The 14,466-nt window shown below is 39.2% G+C and overlaps 1 protein-coding gene across 4 annotated transcripts in view; it reads left to right on the forward strand.

The window, feature by feature from the left end:
* NEK11 (NIMA related kinase 11) overlaps positions 1–14,466 on the forward strand; it is a 258,711-nt gene that overhangs the window by 40,779 nt on the left and 203,466 nt on the right. For all 4 annotated transcript variants that reach the window (XM_032333018.1, XM_032332991.1, XM_032333000.1 and 1 more), the window contains exon 2: positions 6,734–6,899. In XM_032333018.1, coding sequence (XP_032188909.1) covers positions 6,734–6,899 — 166 coding nt within the window. The remainder of the gene's footprint in view (positions 1–6,733; positions 6,900–14,466) is intronic.

The raw sequence follows: 14,466 nt of genomic DNA on the forward strand, positions 1-14,466 counted from the left end.
ATAAAAACAGTATAGATGAGTGAGGAAGAAGGAAGAAAAGAGTGATTTGTGAGCCTGCTAGTTTTATAGATCTTTTAAAAAGAACCTCTACCTATAACATTTTCATTCCACATTCCATAATATATACTCTGGTTGTGTGTGGTGTGTGCGTGTGTGTGTGTGTGTGTGTGTGTGCGTACCTGAGTGGTATGTAGAGAATGGTATATAGGTATAGAAATTAAGTAGTTTTTGTAAGTAGTTCTCTTAAAAAAAAAAAAAAAAAACCAAAACCTCACATGCTTATTAACTTCCACAAACTATTCAGATGATGCAAATGTGGACATTCCTCTCCTGGGTTTGATTTACATAGGGAAAATAGTAAAGAATGATAAGAATGATAAACTCATATCTTTTGCCTCTCGGGAGTCCACCTAGAGAAAAAGTGATTCTGCACAGTAAAAAGTAGTTTGCATTTGCCAAAGTGAGTGACCTGGGATGCTAGTCTATAGATTTTGGTTTTTCTTCTCTTCTCAAAGAACGATTAGGGATTCCCATCCGCCACCAAGCTCTATTAGAGCATTTATCATGAAGTTGTTCAATTATTTTTGTACTTGCTGGTCTCTCCCATGGGACTGAGCTCTCTTGGAGGGCAAGAGGTTTATCTTTCTTATCTTTGGATCCCCAGTGTATGGCATGGTGTTTGACCATCAACAGCTGGTCAAGTAACAGAAGTATGGGATTTCCTATCTTAAGGTGTTTGGTTATGGCTGCCCAGAGCCTCATACAGAGTCTGAAATTAGGCTCTGCCCCTCAGCAAATGCTATGAGCATTTGCACTGCACCATCATGCCATTTGAGCCCCCACATCCCTTCTAATGCTTTGATCAGGGGTAGAGAGGAAAAGACCAGGTGAATCAGTTCTAGCCCTCAAACGAGCTGAGATCAGGAATTTAATGGTTAAAAACAAAAGCAGTTCTTAGATATGGCCTATTGTGGTGACCCATAAAAAATTTTGTTCTTTTCTCTGGATACAGACATTAAAATATGCTTTTTAAATTGCTAAGAGAATAAACAACTGAAATAAAATAAAATAAAATTCCATCTTAGTATACTCTCCACAACGTCTACAAATTTTTTTTCAGCTACTCCTTTAAGTAAGTTTAGTTCCTGCTTTTTTCATTTTTTAATTGATGTACCACTTTTTTGAATCAGTATTGCTTTCTGCCACTATATTTTTTTATATCCCTTTACATTTTAAATTTATATATTAAAGAGTATGAAACAACTTTAATAAAGGGTGTTTTGTACTCTTATGATATTTCTACCCATAAAAGAATATGAAATACTGTGACCTTAAATCCCTTAGAGGATCCTACGTTTGAAGACTTGAATTAACAAATAAAAATCAGCCTAAGTGAGTCAAAGTTTCTGAGGTTCAGTTTTTTGTTTTTGTTTTTTTAAAGATTTTATTTATTTATTTGACAGAGAGAGAGAAAGAGAGAGCACAAGTAGGCAGAGAGGCAGGCGGAGAGAGGGGGGAAGCAGGCTCCCTGTTGAGCAGAGCGCCCAACACAACACGGGGCTCAGTCCCAGGACCCTGAGATAATAACCTGAGCTGAAGGCAGAGGCTCCCAGTGAGCCACCCAGGCACCCCACAGAGGTTCAGTTTTCCCGAACCCAAAGTGCTAGCAGTGATTTTGGTAACACCTGAATGTGCCTATTGCATTGGTCAGGGCTCCCAGGTACAGGTAAAAGCAGCCACTGTCTGAGGTTTAAGCAGAAGGGGATTTGTTCCAGAAAACAGAGAGCTCACGGCAGCAGCAGGAGGGCTGGGGAGCAGGCTAATGGCTAAATTTCCAAGAGCATCAGCCAGAACAAGGCCACTGGAGTGGCTTGCTGCCTTTTCAACCAGGCCATGCTGTTTCCTCCGACCCCTGTGCTAACAAAAGGGATACCCAGTGCCTAACCTGTTCCTTTACTCTGCTCACACCCATGGCAAAGTTTCTGGTGGGTGCAGCTGACTGATGGAATCTAGGTCATACCCTGATACCCCAGCTCAAGGGAGGTGGGAGATGTGGGGTTTCTTTGCTTATCAGTTTTTGTGCATTTTTCTCTATCTGGGGAAGGCAGGACCCACAGTCCAGGAGTCTGTTGCAATGTAGGGAGGCTGTCTAAAGATGCAGGGCAGCCACAAATGACAGGTTTCTGCTATGATAATGTCTCATGAAAATAGCAACAGGCAAATTGTGCAAACTGTTTGCCTTCTACTATTAAAACTGTGTAGCAAAAAGATGGGATGGAAATAACAAAATCATTAATGCTGATTATCTCTGTGTTGAATTGTGGGTATTTAAAAAATTTCATATATACTGTATTTCCTTGAAAATAAGAAAAAATGAGAGCTCTTCATTTAAGAAAGGAAGATTAACATAATTGCCACCTTGCTAAATGAATGAAAACTCTATTTAAAAGTCCTGAGCAGATTTATGTTAACTACACTAGAATTAAAATATAAAGCAATCCATAAATCAATTAATTAATCAATCAATCCACCCCTCCCCCTCAAAAAATAAAGTCGGGAGTAGATTTAATAATCTCTCCTTGTTAAACAGGTGAATACTGAATCAAAAAAAGCGACACAACAAATAAAAAACTACCATCATCTAAGCCGAGTTTGAAATCTGTTTCCTTTGGCTCCATCCCCAGTGGGTGCAGTAGCTGCTGCTCACATTAGAGAGTCACAACATCTTAAATGAGGGGAGCCTCAGATATCATTTACCCTTACTTCATAGCATTCATCTCAATTTGAAGTTTTCAAGAATATATGTATTTTCACACACTCATATACATTTATCTATTTGTTTAATGAATTGTCTTGCCCAGTAGACACAAGGGCAGGGCCTACAAGTCCCCAGTGCCTGCTGCACCATAGACACACAGTAGGTGCTTACAGTATACAGAGTCATTGATGGTTAAATCACAAGGAAAAGGATCACAGCTCGTCATCTCTAGACTAACTGCAAAGATTAACAGCACTACCAGCTGTCTATCTATCAATGGGGAGCATTTGAAAGAACTAAGGGGAAATTTGAGAAAAAAATAGTTAGTAGTTAACATGTTAAAAATGTAGTCTGCCTCATACATGTCTTGAGTGACTGAATTTTCAGGGAATGAAATTACCAATAGTTATCCCGGATTTCCAAAGTCATTCTTCAAAGTTTAACCATTTGCTACTGATTCTAGGAAGAAAGAAGAATGCCACTTGGGAAAAAGAACAGAAAGTTTGTAAAATGAGTGAGTTTGCAGGGATGCCTATTTCTTGTTTGTTGTTTTTTGCTTTTTGCCACTATCATAAAGTTTCTTGCAAGCAGTTGAGGTTCTGATAAAATAAATACCTGTCATGTTATTTGAGAGTCACTGAGCAGGTGACAAGCTGTCCTTGATTTGGTAAGTTTCCATGCTATCTTCAGCTGATATTGATCTCATATTAAGTGATATGCAATGAGAGTTTCCTCTGTCAGTTCAGTGACACAATTTTAGGTAAGGAAGGTAGACTTTGTCTGCGTCAGCTAGAGATGATATTAGATATCACCTGTCTTAATAACCCTACCTTCGTCTGCTGCGCTGTGAGCAAATGAGATTTTATGCTTTATCATTGAGCTGCCAGACAGGACTCAGGTAACTATATGTAAAATCTCACACTCTGTTGCACAATAGTTAATGTTTATGAGGAAAAATAAGTATCTTCAAGCTTTTGATAGCATTTTTTCTTTCACAGCAAGAGAATATTGCAAGTTTGCGCAAGGCTTTATATTGTCATGCTTAACCACTGTGACTTTTACAACTGCATGTTAGCTGGGCACAGTAAATTACTGGAAAAGCACTATGAAGATGTCACTGAGCTTTACCTGCTGTGTGGTAATCTTCAGAAGTTACAGAAAAACATAGCCACCGATGTCATTTCAAGCTCCTTTTACTACACTAACAGCCGGAGATGCCACTCTTAATAAAATGAGGTCATTTTTAACCAAATTCTTGATGGCACAGTCTTCTCATAGAAAATGTTACCAAGCAAGCATTTCTCTAGAATCCACTTCATGATCAATTAGGGACCTGATAATGTTTTCGCTAGCTAACAAAACCAACGTGAAAGCGCCATCAGGGGAAGGAAACCGAATGTTTCAACTTTCTAAATTGCAGCCCTAATTAAAGGGTCCTGTAAATGGCAGGGCAGAACCTGTGGGGCTCCTGGGACAGGGCCATCCTCCCTAATGCAGCCAGGGCCTGCCATGCTTGTCTTTTGGCGGTGGATGAGTTCATACTGGGAAGACCATGAAGAACATTTAAAATGAGTAAAATGTTATAAAGGACTCAAGTTTTAGGAAAACTGATTTCCCAATAAGGGCCGTCTTGAAATAGAAGGTTCTCCTGATGAGATTTTAGAGAATGGACACTTAATGCCAACCTTTTATTGGTCAAGAAAAAATGCCAGATGTCATCCAACACCTGACAGGAATCAGTTTAAATAAGGACACTTTCTAAGTTTTCCTACATAGTGTCTCAGCTTCTAGGACAGATGGTCTAACCTAGAATTTTTATGAAACGTTTGCCATTGAGGAATGGATTGGATAAAACTACAAGATACAGCGTTAACTGTAATATCTAAGTTTCTAGGCCAGGAGTCTGAACAAAGAAACAGGCTCTATCCCTGGTATTGCCTGAGGAAATTTCTTCTACAGTAAAACAACTAGGGAAAAGTCTTATTTGAATCAATGAAAAGTTCATAGGATAATTATGTTTTTAAGGATCATAGGAGCTCTCCTATGCAAATGGATAGGAGACATCCCATCATGACATCCACAGTGATTTGGGCTAGTACTTGGGTAAACAGCAAATAATTTTTAAGTGAAATGACATAATGAAAGCATTTATATCAACTTAAAACATATCATTGTACATTTTTATATTTATCTGAGAGAGATCACAAGTAGGCAGAGAGGCAGGCAGAGAGAGAGGAGGAAGCAGGCTCCCTGCAGAGCAGAGAGCCCGATGTGGGGCTCGATCCCAGGACCCTGGGATCATGACCTGAGCTGAAGGCAGAGGCTTAACCCACTGAGCCACCCAGGTGCCCCAACATCTAGTATTTTCTAATTAGAGGTCCCTTCATCTTCTTTGCATAAACTACCTGCAATATATATTGTTTTCCAGGTTTACCTTCTTTAAAATGAAATGAAAATTTAGCAACTGAATTCAAAATACTAAATTTTTACATTTTTAACCCAACTTTTTAGCACTATCTTGTCAATTATTATCAGCATTTTTTTTTTTTTTGCAACTTGTCACACTCAAGTTTTTTTTTGGCAAACACTTAACTCAGTTTTCCTTGCAAAGATGACACTCATACTCATTCTTCATCAGTTTGTCGCATCTAAGTCACAAATTTACTGTAAGAAGCACAACTGGCATGATTAAGTTCAGGAACAAGCACAATCACTCAGGTAAGCACACATCTCACCTAGAGGGGCAGAAGTTAATGGATGTGCTGGAGAGCACCTACTAGGCACAAGCATTCCCTATGGCAAGCAACAATCAGCATCTGTTAGAAAGAACTGGAGAGCTCTGGTTCATCCATGATTTGGTTGAAGGGCCTTTAATTAAGACTGTTTCTACTATAAATACATTTTTATTAATATGCATAGGTTGTAACTCTTAAAGAACATCTTTGCAAAATGTTTTCTAGAATGGGTTCTGCAGAACTTGCCTTAATGAATAGCTAACATTCACTTATAATCAGCAGAATCTGTCTGCACACATAATTGGTGCTCTAAAGTGCTTTTTCCCAGCAATCTAGTTTACACTTGGTACTATAATTGGTTTGTTCATCCGACTATTTTTTTCTGAGATGGGAAGAGATAGTGTTTTGGTCCACTCTCATTGAGTTATCACAGTTTTAAAATTAATAATTTGGAGATTTAATGAGCTCTTTTTCCATTTATACATGCTTGAGATCCTAAATTCCTCTCTATCAGTGTTTTTAGATTTTTTTTTCTTGTCCTAAATACCAATAGCAATAAAGTATGCTATGCCAAGGATAGTTTAAAAAAGAAACTAAATAGATAATGACCCTATTGATATTAAGTTGTTAGATTTGGAAAATTTTAAGCTGAGAGAGAGAAGCACACACCCACACAGAGGCAAAGAGAGACACAAAGGCAGAGAGAGAGAAGGACATGGGTAAAGACAGAAAAACACAGAGACAGTACTGATAGATTAATAAATACATATATATAGAGAGAGAAACAAACAAACAAAAAAAGAAACAGAAATAGATACCAAGATAGGAATAGAAATAGAAAAGCAGAGGAAAACAGATAAGGTGAAGGATAGAAAGAGAGAGAGTCTCACAGAGACACAGAAAGAGACAGATGAAAGCAGAGATGCTATGTGAAAGACAAAGGGAAGCTGAGACATCTACAGAGACAGAGGAGGAGCAGCCCCCTCAGCAATGTTGCTCAAAATTAGCTCAGACTCTGCCCTGTTTGACCAAATCTGTAGGGTACAGCTATGTCAGTGACCAGGATAGGCAAGCAGGTTCAGGGACCACTAGGCGACAGTGTCATAACAGACAATACTAAACCTACGTTAGGTCATGGCCTGGACATTAGTTAGGTGGCCCTGGACCACTTTTCATAGCTGTTATTTTTTAACTTTAAATGTATTTAAATTTTTATTTTTGTTTGTTTGTTTGGCTGCAGAAAGGTACTGAAGGAAATCTCTGTTGGAGATCTTAATCCAAATGAGACTGTGCAGGCCAATTTGGAGGCTCAGCTCCTTTCCAAGCTGGACCACCCCGCTATTGTCAAGTTCCATGCGAGCTTTGTGGAGCACGATAATTTCTGCATTATCACAGAGTACTGTGAGGTGAGACTCTCCTCTTTTGGAATTCTCAGTAAGAATCTATTTCACAGTATATAGCTGTCTATAAAGAGATATCTCATAAGTTCAGTGATCAAATCATAGGTTGAGAAGGTTGGATTAAATAGGTGATAGGGATTAAGGATATTGTGATGAGCACCGAGTATTGTATGGAAGTGTTGAATCACTATTTGTACACCTGAAACTAATAATATACTCTATGTTAACTAATTGGTATTTAAATAAAAACTTTTAAAGATTTTTTTTAAAAGATTTTATTTATGCATTTATTTATTTGACAGACAGAGATCACAAGCAGGCAGGGCTGGGGAGAAGCAGGCTCCCCGCCAAGCAGAGAGCCTGATGTGGGGCTCGATCCCAGGACTCTGAGACTATGACCTGAGCTGACGGCCCGAGGCTCTAACCCACTGAGCCACCTAGACGCCCCAATAAAAACTTTTTTAAAAAAGAAAAAAACCCACAAGCTGAACTATAAAGACCTGGGGTATGGTGTCTTGCAGCTAAGAATGATGATCTCTAGGTAATTGACAGACTCACTTCCAATGAAGTAATAGTTGTTACGGGACAGTGCCTCTTGGAGAGAGAGTAATTTAGGGAAGGATTACCCAAACCTTTTGCAATGGTCCAATACTTAGATGGACATTTAAATGCTGTAACAGGCCTGGACAGAGCAGAGGTCCGTCTCTTGACTTTCAGGTTCTAGGCCTATTCCTCCTTTTCCCCAGTGGAAGTTTGAAAATGGAAATATGGCTCATTTTCCTCATGAAAATCTTTCTTCACATTTATCATTTTGTGACTTATGGCTTCATGTATTTGCAGTTTTCCCTGCCACTCCATGTTCTCTGCAAGTAATAGCTGTGTATTTTACTGAGCCCCAACTGAGTCTGAACCTGCTTGGAAAGGGAAGGGAGGGGAAAACGACAAGGTGCAGCTGTACTGTGAAGCTGGATGTTTGCTCCTGAGAGGCCAGGTAGAGGGAAGCTAGAAGGGCTGGGTCAGGCAGAGAGAACATGAAGATGACTTTGCTCAAAAAGTATCTCCCAGGGCATTCTGGGAGCTAGTCTTAGCCAAATGTACCTTGGCGGAGTTTGGTGCTTGTCATACTTTAGAGTGAATTTAGTCAGCTCATCACCTGGGTGTTACCAGGGCCTGAAAGAAAAGATGCTGGAAAGAAGGAAGAGATTATGCTGAGTGAAATAAGTCAAGCAGAGAGAGTCAATTATCATACGGTTTCACTTATTTGTGGAGCATAACAAAAAGCATGGAGGACATGGGGAGTTAGAGAGAAGGGGGTTGGGGTAAATTGGAAGGGGAGGTGAACCATGAGAGACTATGGACTCTGAAAAACAATCTGAGGGGTTTGAAGTGGTGGGGGGGTGGGGGTGGGAGGTCGGGGTACCAGGTGGTGGGTATTATAGAGGGCACGGATTGCATGGAGCACTGGGTGTGGTGAAAAAATAATGAATACTGTTGTGCTGAAAATAAATAAATGAAAAAAAATTAAAAAAAAAATAAAATAAAAAAAGAAGGAAGATGATTGTTAGAATGGAAGGCAGGCCTGTTTGGTCAGAAACTTTGGACACCCAGAGGGTGCTGTGTGTTTGGGACACAGAAAAGAAGAGGCAGAAGAAACTCGGAAAGAGCAGGGATAGCAACAAAAGTCAGCCTTGCCTGCTTGACACACTGGCTAGTGTATTAACCAATATGAAGCCGAAAGCCCAGTTAAAACATCTGCAAGTTTGAGATATTCCAAGTCCCAGCTATTTCCGGGCAGGTCAGCCTCCTCGGCTCAGCATTGCCAGGTGTCACCTTGTCCATTCCTCTGCTTGGAGGAAAGTGAGAGGGAAAGAGGAGGGCGGGAGAACCACTGCATTTGGGTGTCTACTTCTCCTTCAGCCAGTGGACTGCTAAGAAAAACAAAATGATGAGTTGTGCAGAGCTGTGATAATGAACAGCTATTCTGGCATGTATGTCCTGAATCCATGCAAAACTATAGGTGTTTCCGTGTGTAGCTATAGTATGATCCATCTTCTATAATTTAATCATTTATCTTCCTTTTGCCCTTCAGTTAATCAACTGTTTTATTTGGTAGACAACTGACACCTACTGCTTGTGACTATTACTATTACCTCCTGCTGCTTTTGGCACATTAGACTTTCCAAAGATTCTCTCCTGGTCTTACTATTTTTCAGTGTGGTCAGTACTATGCAATAGAGCTTTCTGTGATAGTGGAAATGTTCTCTATTTGTGTTGTCCAATACAGTAGTCAGGAGTCCCACATGACTCTTTTGCACTTGACAAAGTGTGGCTTGTGTGGTCAAGGCGCTGGATGTTAAATTTTATTTAATTTTAATATATTTAAATTCAAATAACCATGTATGGCTACCAGCTACCTAGAAGCTCACCTAGAGTGTCTAGGTGATAAGCTGGAACTTTCTTTCCCGGTCTTATTTTAAAAAATGTTTAACTTTAATCTAATTTTAATCTACCAGAAAACTTTTAAGAATAACACAATGAACTGTTCATCCAGATTTGCCAATTGTTATAATTTTCCCACATCTGCTTTATCATTCTATTTATTCATCTATCTGTATTTTTTTCCTGAACCGTTTGAAAGGAGGTTGCAGACAGGTTGCCTCTTTGTTCTAAATACTACTGCTGTATTTCCTGAGGCTGATGACACTGTTTTATATAACCATCGTACAATGGTCAAAATCAGAAAATTAACATTGAAACAATACTGGTGGGATGCCTGGGTGACTCAGTAGGCTAAGCATCTGCCTTCAGCTCAGGTCATGATCTCAGGGTCCTGGGATGGAGTTTCCGATCAGGCTTCTTGCTCAGCAGGGAACCTGCTTCCCCATTTCCCTCTGCCTGCCACTCCCCCTGCTTGTGCTCTCTCTCTCTGACAAATAAATAAACAAAATCTTTATTTCATTTTTTAAATGTGATCCCAGGCCAGCAGCATCACTATTACCTGGGCACTCCACCCAGGCCATACTGAATCCGAAATTCTGGAGGTGGGGTCCAGCAATCTGTGTTTTGACAAGTCCACCAGGCAAGTCCAAAACACATCTAAGTTTGAGACCCGCCCCCTATCTAATCCATAATCCATCTTCAAATATAGCCCACTTGTCCCATTTATGTTCTTAGAAAGGATGTTTCTGTATGTTTTTTTCTCGTACAGGATCCATTGCGTTAATTTTCAAATTCTGGTGGTTTCCAAGGGCTGAGCTACTCTCTCAAGAGGCGCGTTGCCATGGTGACGACTGTAGACAGGCCCGGGGAACTGCAGTGGGGCTTCCAGGGCTCCAAGCTGCTGAGCTGTAAGGCTGTCGCTTCCCAGACTCCCAAGAAATGACGTGTGCGGATCACTAGTTCTTGTTAACAGAGATATTTCTCACCCTCAGACCGAAATTTGCCCTTAACTTGCACAAGCTTGGCTTCATCCTCTTTTTATTGAGGTAAAATAATATTGGAAATAGCATATTGCCAAACTTGCACTTCATAGGAAAATGCCATCACCATTCAAATAGCTGGTCTTTTTATCTCCAAGTTTGCTCTTTTGTAATTTAATTTGAGACCTCGCAAGACTGAAATATATAGATTCATTTGTGAGACTGCTACATCTACCTTTCAACCCTTTGGCACATCTTATCGATTATGAGTGTGAAAAGCAAATAACTGAACTCTCACAACTTCTTGTCAAGATCTAACCAAATCTTTGATGGGGAGTAGTTCCAAAACTACCAGAGTGGGAGAGTATTTCAAATACTGGTGTCTTCTCTTTTCCCCCTGCCCCACCACCCAAGGTTAAATGGAACTACTTCCTGTTTTCTGTCTGTACCGCACAGTTTCACACCTCTTCATCTGTACTTGGACCATTCCCTTTTAGAATATCCTCCTTCAAATCCTAATCATCCTCCCCGGCCCAGCAGAAATGCCATCTTTTTTTTTACAAAGACTCCCATAATCTCCTGGCTGGAAGTCTCTCCCCACCTGACCCTCCTACCCTGACCACATAGTATTTTATGCCTCTTGGCACTCAGGACTTTATACATAGTAGAAACCATCTCAAACTTTCAATGTGGGATTGATTTTTTTCTGATTCATTTTTTGTCACATGGACCCACAGAGCGAGCCAGAAATTAGTATTCAGAATTTTTTTTTCTCACAAATTATTTATCACTTGCTTCCCGCTGCTTCCCACCACATTTCTGTCAAACACTAATGGTAAAAGCTAAAACATTGGATCCTTCTACCTGTTTTATATGTCAAAAGCATTTTGTCCTGTCTTATTTTGCTGACTGTCTAACAATGTTCTGCACTAGAGACCTGTGGGATACTACCTGAAGGTTTCCCTTTGGGTGAAGGCAGGACATCCCCAGAAACCTGGTTATTCACTTAGTAGGTGCAGTGGAGGATAGGTGAGATCACATATCTTCAGTAGAGAGAGAGAGAGAGCATATGACTGTCCCCCAAAAGCAGGAATGGTTGGACTTGTCTAATTTCTACATAGTGATACTGACATAACTAAACCAAAATTTATCAGTAACGGTAGTTCTCAACCTTGGCTGTACATTAGAATTGCCAGAAGATTTTTAAAAAATCACAAGACCTGAGGCCCATCTCCAGAAAGCCTGATTTAACTAACCTGGATTTTTATCTAGACATCAGGAGTTCTGAATGCTCTCCAGTGACTTGAGTATGTAGCCAGGGCTGTGAACTACATTAGAAGGGGAATGGTTAGTGTACAAATAGGAAAATAGCATTGTAAAGGAAAGCTTTGTCAGTGTTTATGGAGCACTGAGCAAGTATGAGGCCCAGACCTGAGAACTGGGAGGTACGGCTCTGATGGTGGGTTAGGTTTTACCCTTAGGGACCTCGCTTGGTGTTATTATTCATGAGAATTGCCTGGTCTATTCTCCTTGCTCCATGTGCAGCTTCTGATTACAATGCAGCTCTCTACTTAGGCCTCTTCTAAAAGGAAAAAATCTTCTGGCTAAACTGACCAGAGCTCCCTCCTGTCTTGGCAGTTGTAGTTCTCAATGTATATGAATAAATTGACATTCTAGATTATTTATTGGTTCCTTAAGAATTTCAAGTTCACAAAGGCAGCGGTAATCAAAGGTCTTTCCAGAAGCCATTATGATCCCCAGCTCTGTGTCAGATACAATTCTAGAAGTATGGTACAACATGGTACAATGTACCTGTCTGGTAGAATAAATAAATCATTTATAACAATGGCAAAAATACAAGGGGTGTGTGTGGTAGGGGTCAAGGGAATGGGGTGGTTAAAATACTATGGGAGCTAAGAGTCAAGAGAAATGATTTTGGGCTGCAGGAACTATGGAAGAGCTGGCATTATATTTGAACTTGAAGTATGGGAAGGATTTGGTCAGGGAGATGGGGCAAGGACATTTGAGTTAAAGGGAATAATGTGATAAAACACTAAGAAGTTGAAAAACATGGACCATGATGTAAGAATTTAATACTTCACCTTTAATTGTAATGCATTTGAAGTTAAACATGTTTCCTAATGTTAATAACTTCTATAGCCTCTGTATGGTTATCAAAACCAGAATATTAATATTTTACCAGTTTCCTTCCTAGTGTCTTTGTCTGTTCCAGGGCCAAATCTGGGATCCTACAATGCATATAATTGTTGTATCTCTTTAGTCTTTTCTGATCTATTATAGTTTCCCTTTCCAGCCTTTTGTTTTGTTTTGTTTTGTTTTAAATGACCTTGATACTTTTGATGAGTACTGGTAAGTTATTTTGTAGAAGAACTCTCAGTTTGAATTTGTCTGATGTTTTCTCATGATTAGATTGAGGTTATATATTCTGGGTAAGACTACCACAGAAGTGATGTGGTGTCCTTCTCAGTATATCGTATTAAGAGGGGACATGAAGTTAGTACATCTTATTACTGGTGGATGTTAACTTTGATTATTTGATAGAAGTTTTGTCTGCTGCATTTCTCCACTGTGAAGTTCTCCACTGTAAAGTTACTATTTCCTTTTTTTGTAGTGGGTAACACTACAAAAAATGTGGGTAGTATCTTGGGAAAGATACTTTGAGACTATGCTGATAATCCTGTTTTTCCTCAAACTTCCAACCACTGATTTTAGCATCTTCCAGTGAAGGTTGCCTGGAGCAATTTTTACTCTGATGTTTTCCTAATGGTGATTATGTATTTCCTTCATTCTTTCTACATTTACTAATTGGAATTCTCTTATAAGGAATAGTTGTTCTACTGTTCCTTTTCCACTTATGTATTTATTCAATTATTTATATTATCATGAACTCATAAATATTTATTTTATTCTATGAGTTATAACCCAATACTCTTCCTGCTTTAGCTGTTGGGGCTCCTTCATGTTGGCTCCTGTGTCTTCTTAACATGGCTTCATCCCTTTTCAAGGAGAAGTAGAGTCTTATATATAATTCTATTTTATAGATGAGGAAACAGGACCCCAGGTGGAGTAATTTTCTGGTAATCACATGGCCAGAATATTGATTTTTGTTCAGGGTAGAAGCAGGACCAGGGGTATTAGGAAAACTGCTCCTTTTTTCTTTCTACTTGGATTGCTCTAATTCCTTCCTTAATATTTAATAGAGTCAACAAAATAGTTCATGTGATTATCTACCTGTACATGGACATGAATTAGAAGAGACTGACTGTTTTATTGCTCATACCAACAATGTTAACTAAACATGTTTCAAATTGTGGCCCAGAACACAAATTTCTGTATAGCCACACTAGTCAAGCCTAGTGAATTATAGGAAAATATAAAATATATTAAATGGAAACTCTCAGTTATAGGATAAACAAATTCTGGGAATCACGAACATAGTTCTGGGGACAGTGACATAGTTAACAGTACTGTACTGTAAGCCTGAAATTTGCCAAGAGAGTAGATCTCAAGTGCTCTCATTATAAAAAACAAGAAGAAGAAGAAGAAGAAGAAAGAAAGAATATATCTATGTGAAGTATTAGATTTGTCAATTAACTTGAATGTAGTGATCATCTCACAATTCATACATACCTGTGTATTTCGTTTTCTTGGCTTATTCTCATATATTCTGTATATTTATCTCCAGTTATACATAAAGACAGAAACACATGTCTACTAGTTTGCACACACATGGATATTTTAATATGTTGATGATGTTATTATTTTATTTCACTCACTCAGAGACTGGGTAGGGTTTGAAATAGTGGAGAGTGTGTGGACTTTGTCATCACACTGACTTCTGTTCAAATCTTGGTCCATTTCCTTGAGCAAGTTATTTCATCTCTCTGATCTTTTCCTGATATTAAGATAGTGTAACAACACCTCTTTTGTTAGGTTTCTTAGGAATTTGAAATAGTGAGTATTTAAAAATTGGCTGTCAGAGCTTTGCACCTAGTAGATTGTCAATAATGGAAGTTATGATTATAATTGTTTCTACTCCTGTCTCCCCTTTCCAGTTGTTTTCTAGAAGGCAAGTTCTGAGTCTGACTTGTAGTTGGTAGGATGATTCATGTGGGAAGGAGGAAACATGCAAA

This window comes from Mustela erminea, chromosome 1 (genome assembly GCF_009829155.1).
Source record: "Mustela erminea isolate mMusErm1 chromosome 1, mMusErm1.Pri, whole genome shotgun sequence".
Lineage (NCBI taxonomy): Eukaryota > Metazoa > Chordata > Mammalia > Carnivora > Mustelidae > Mustela > Mustela erminea.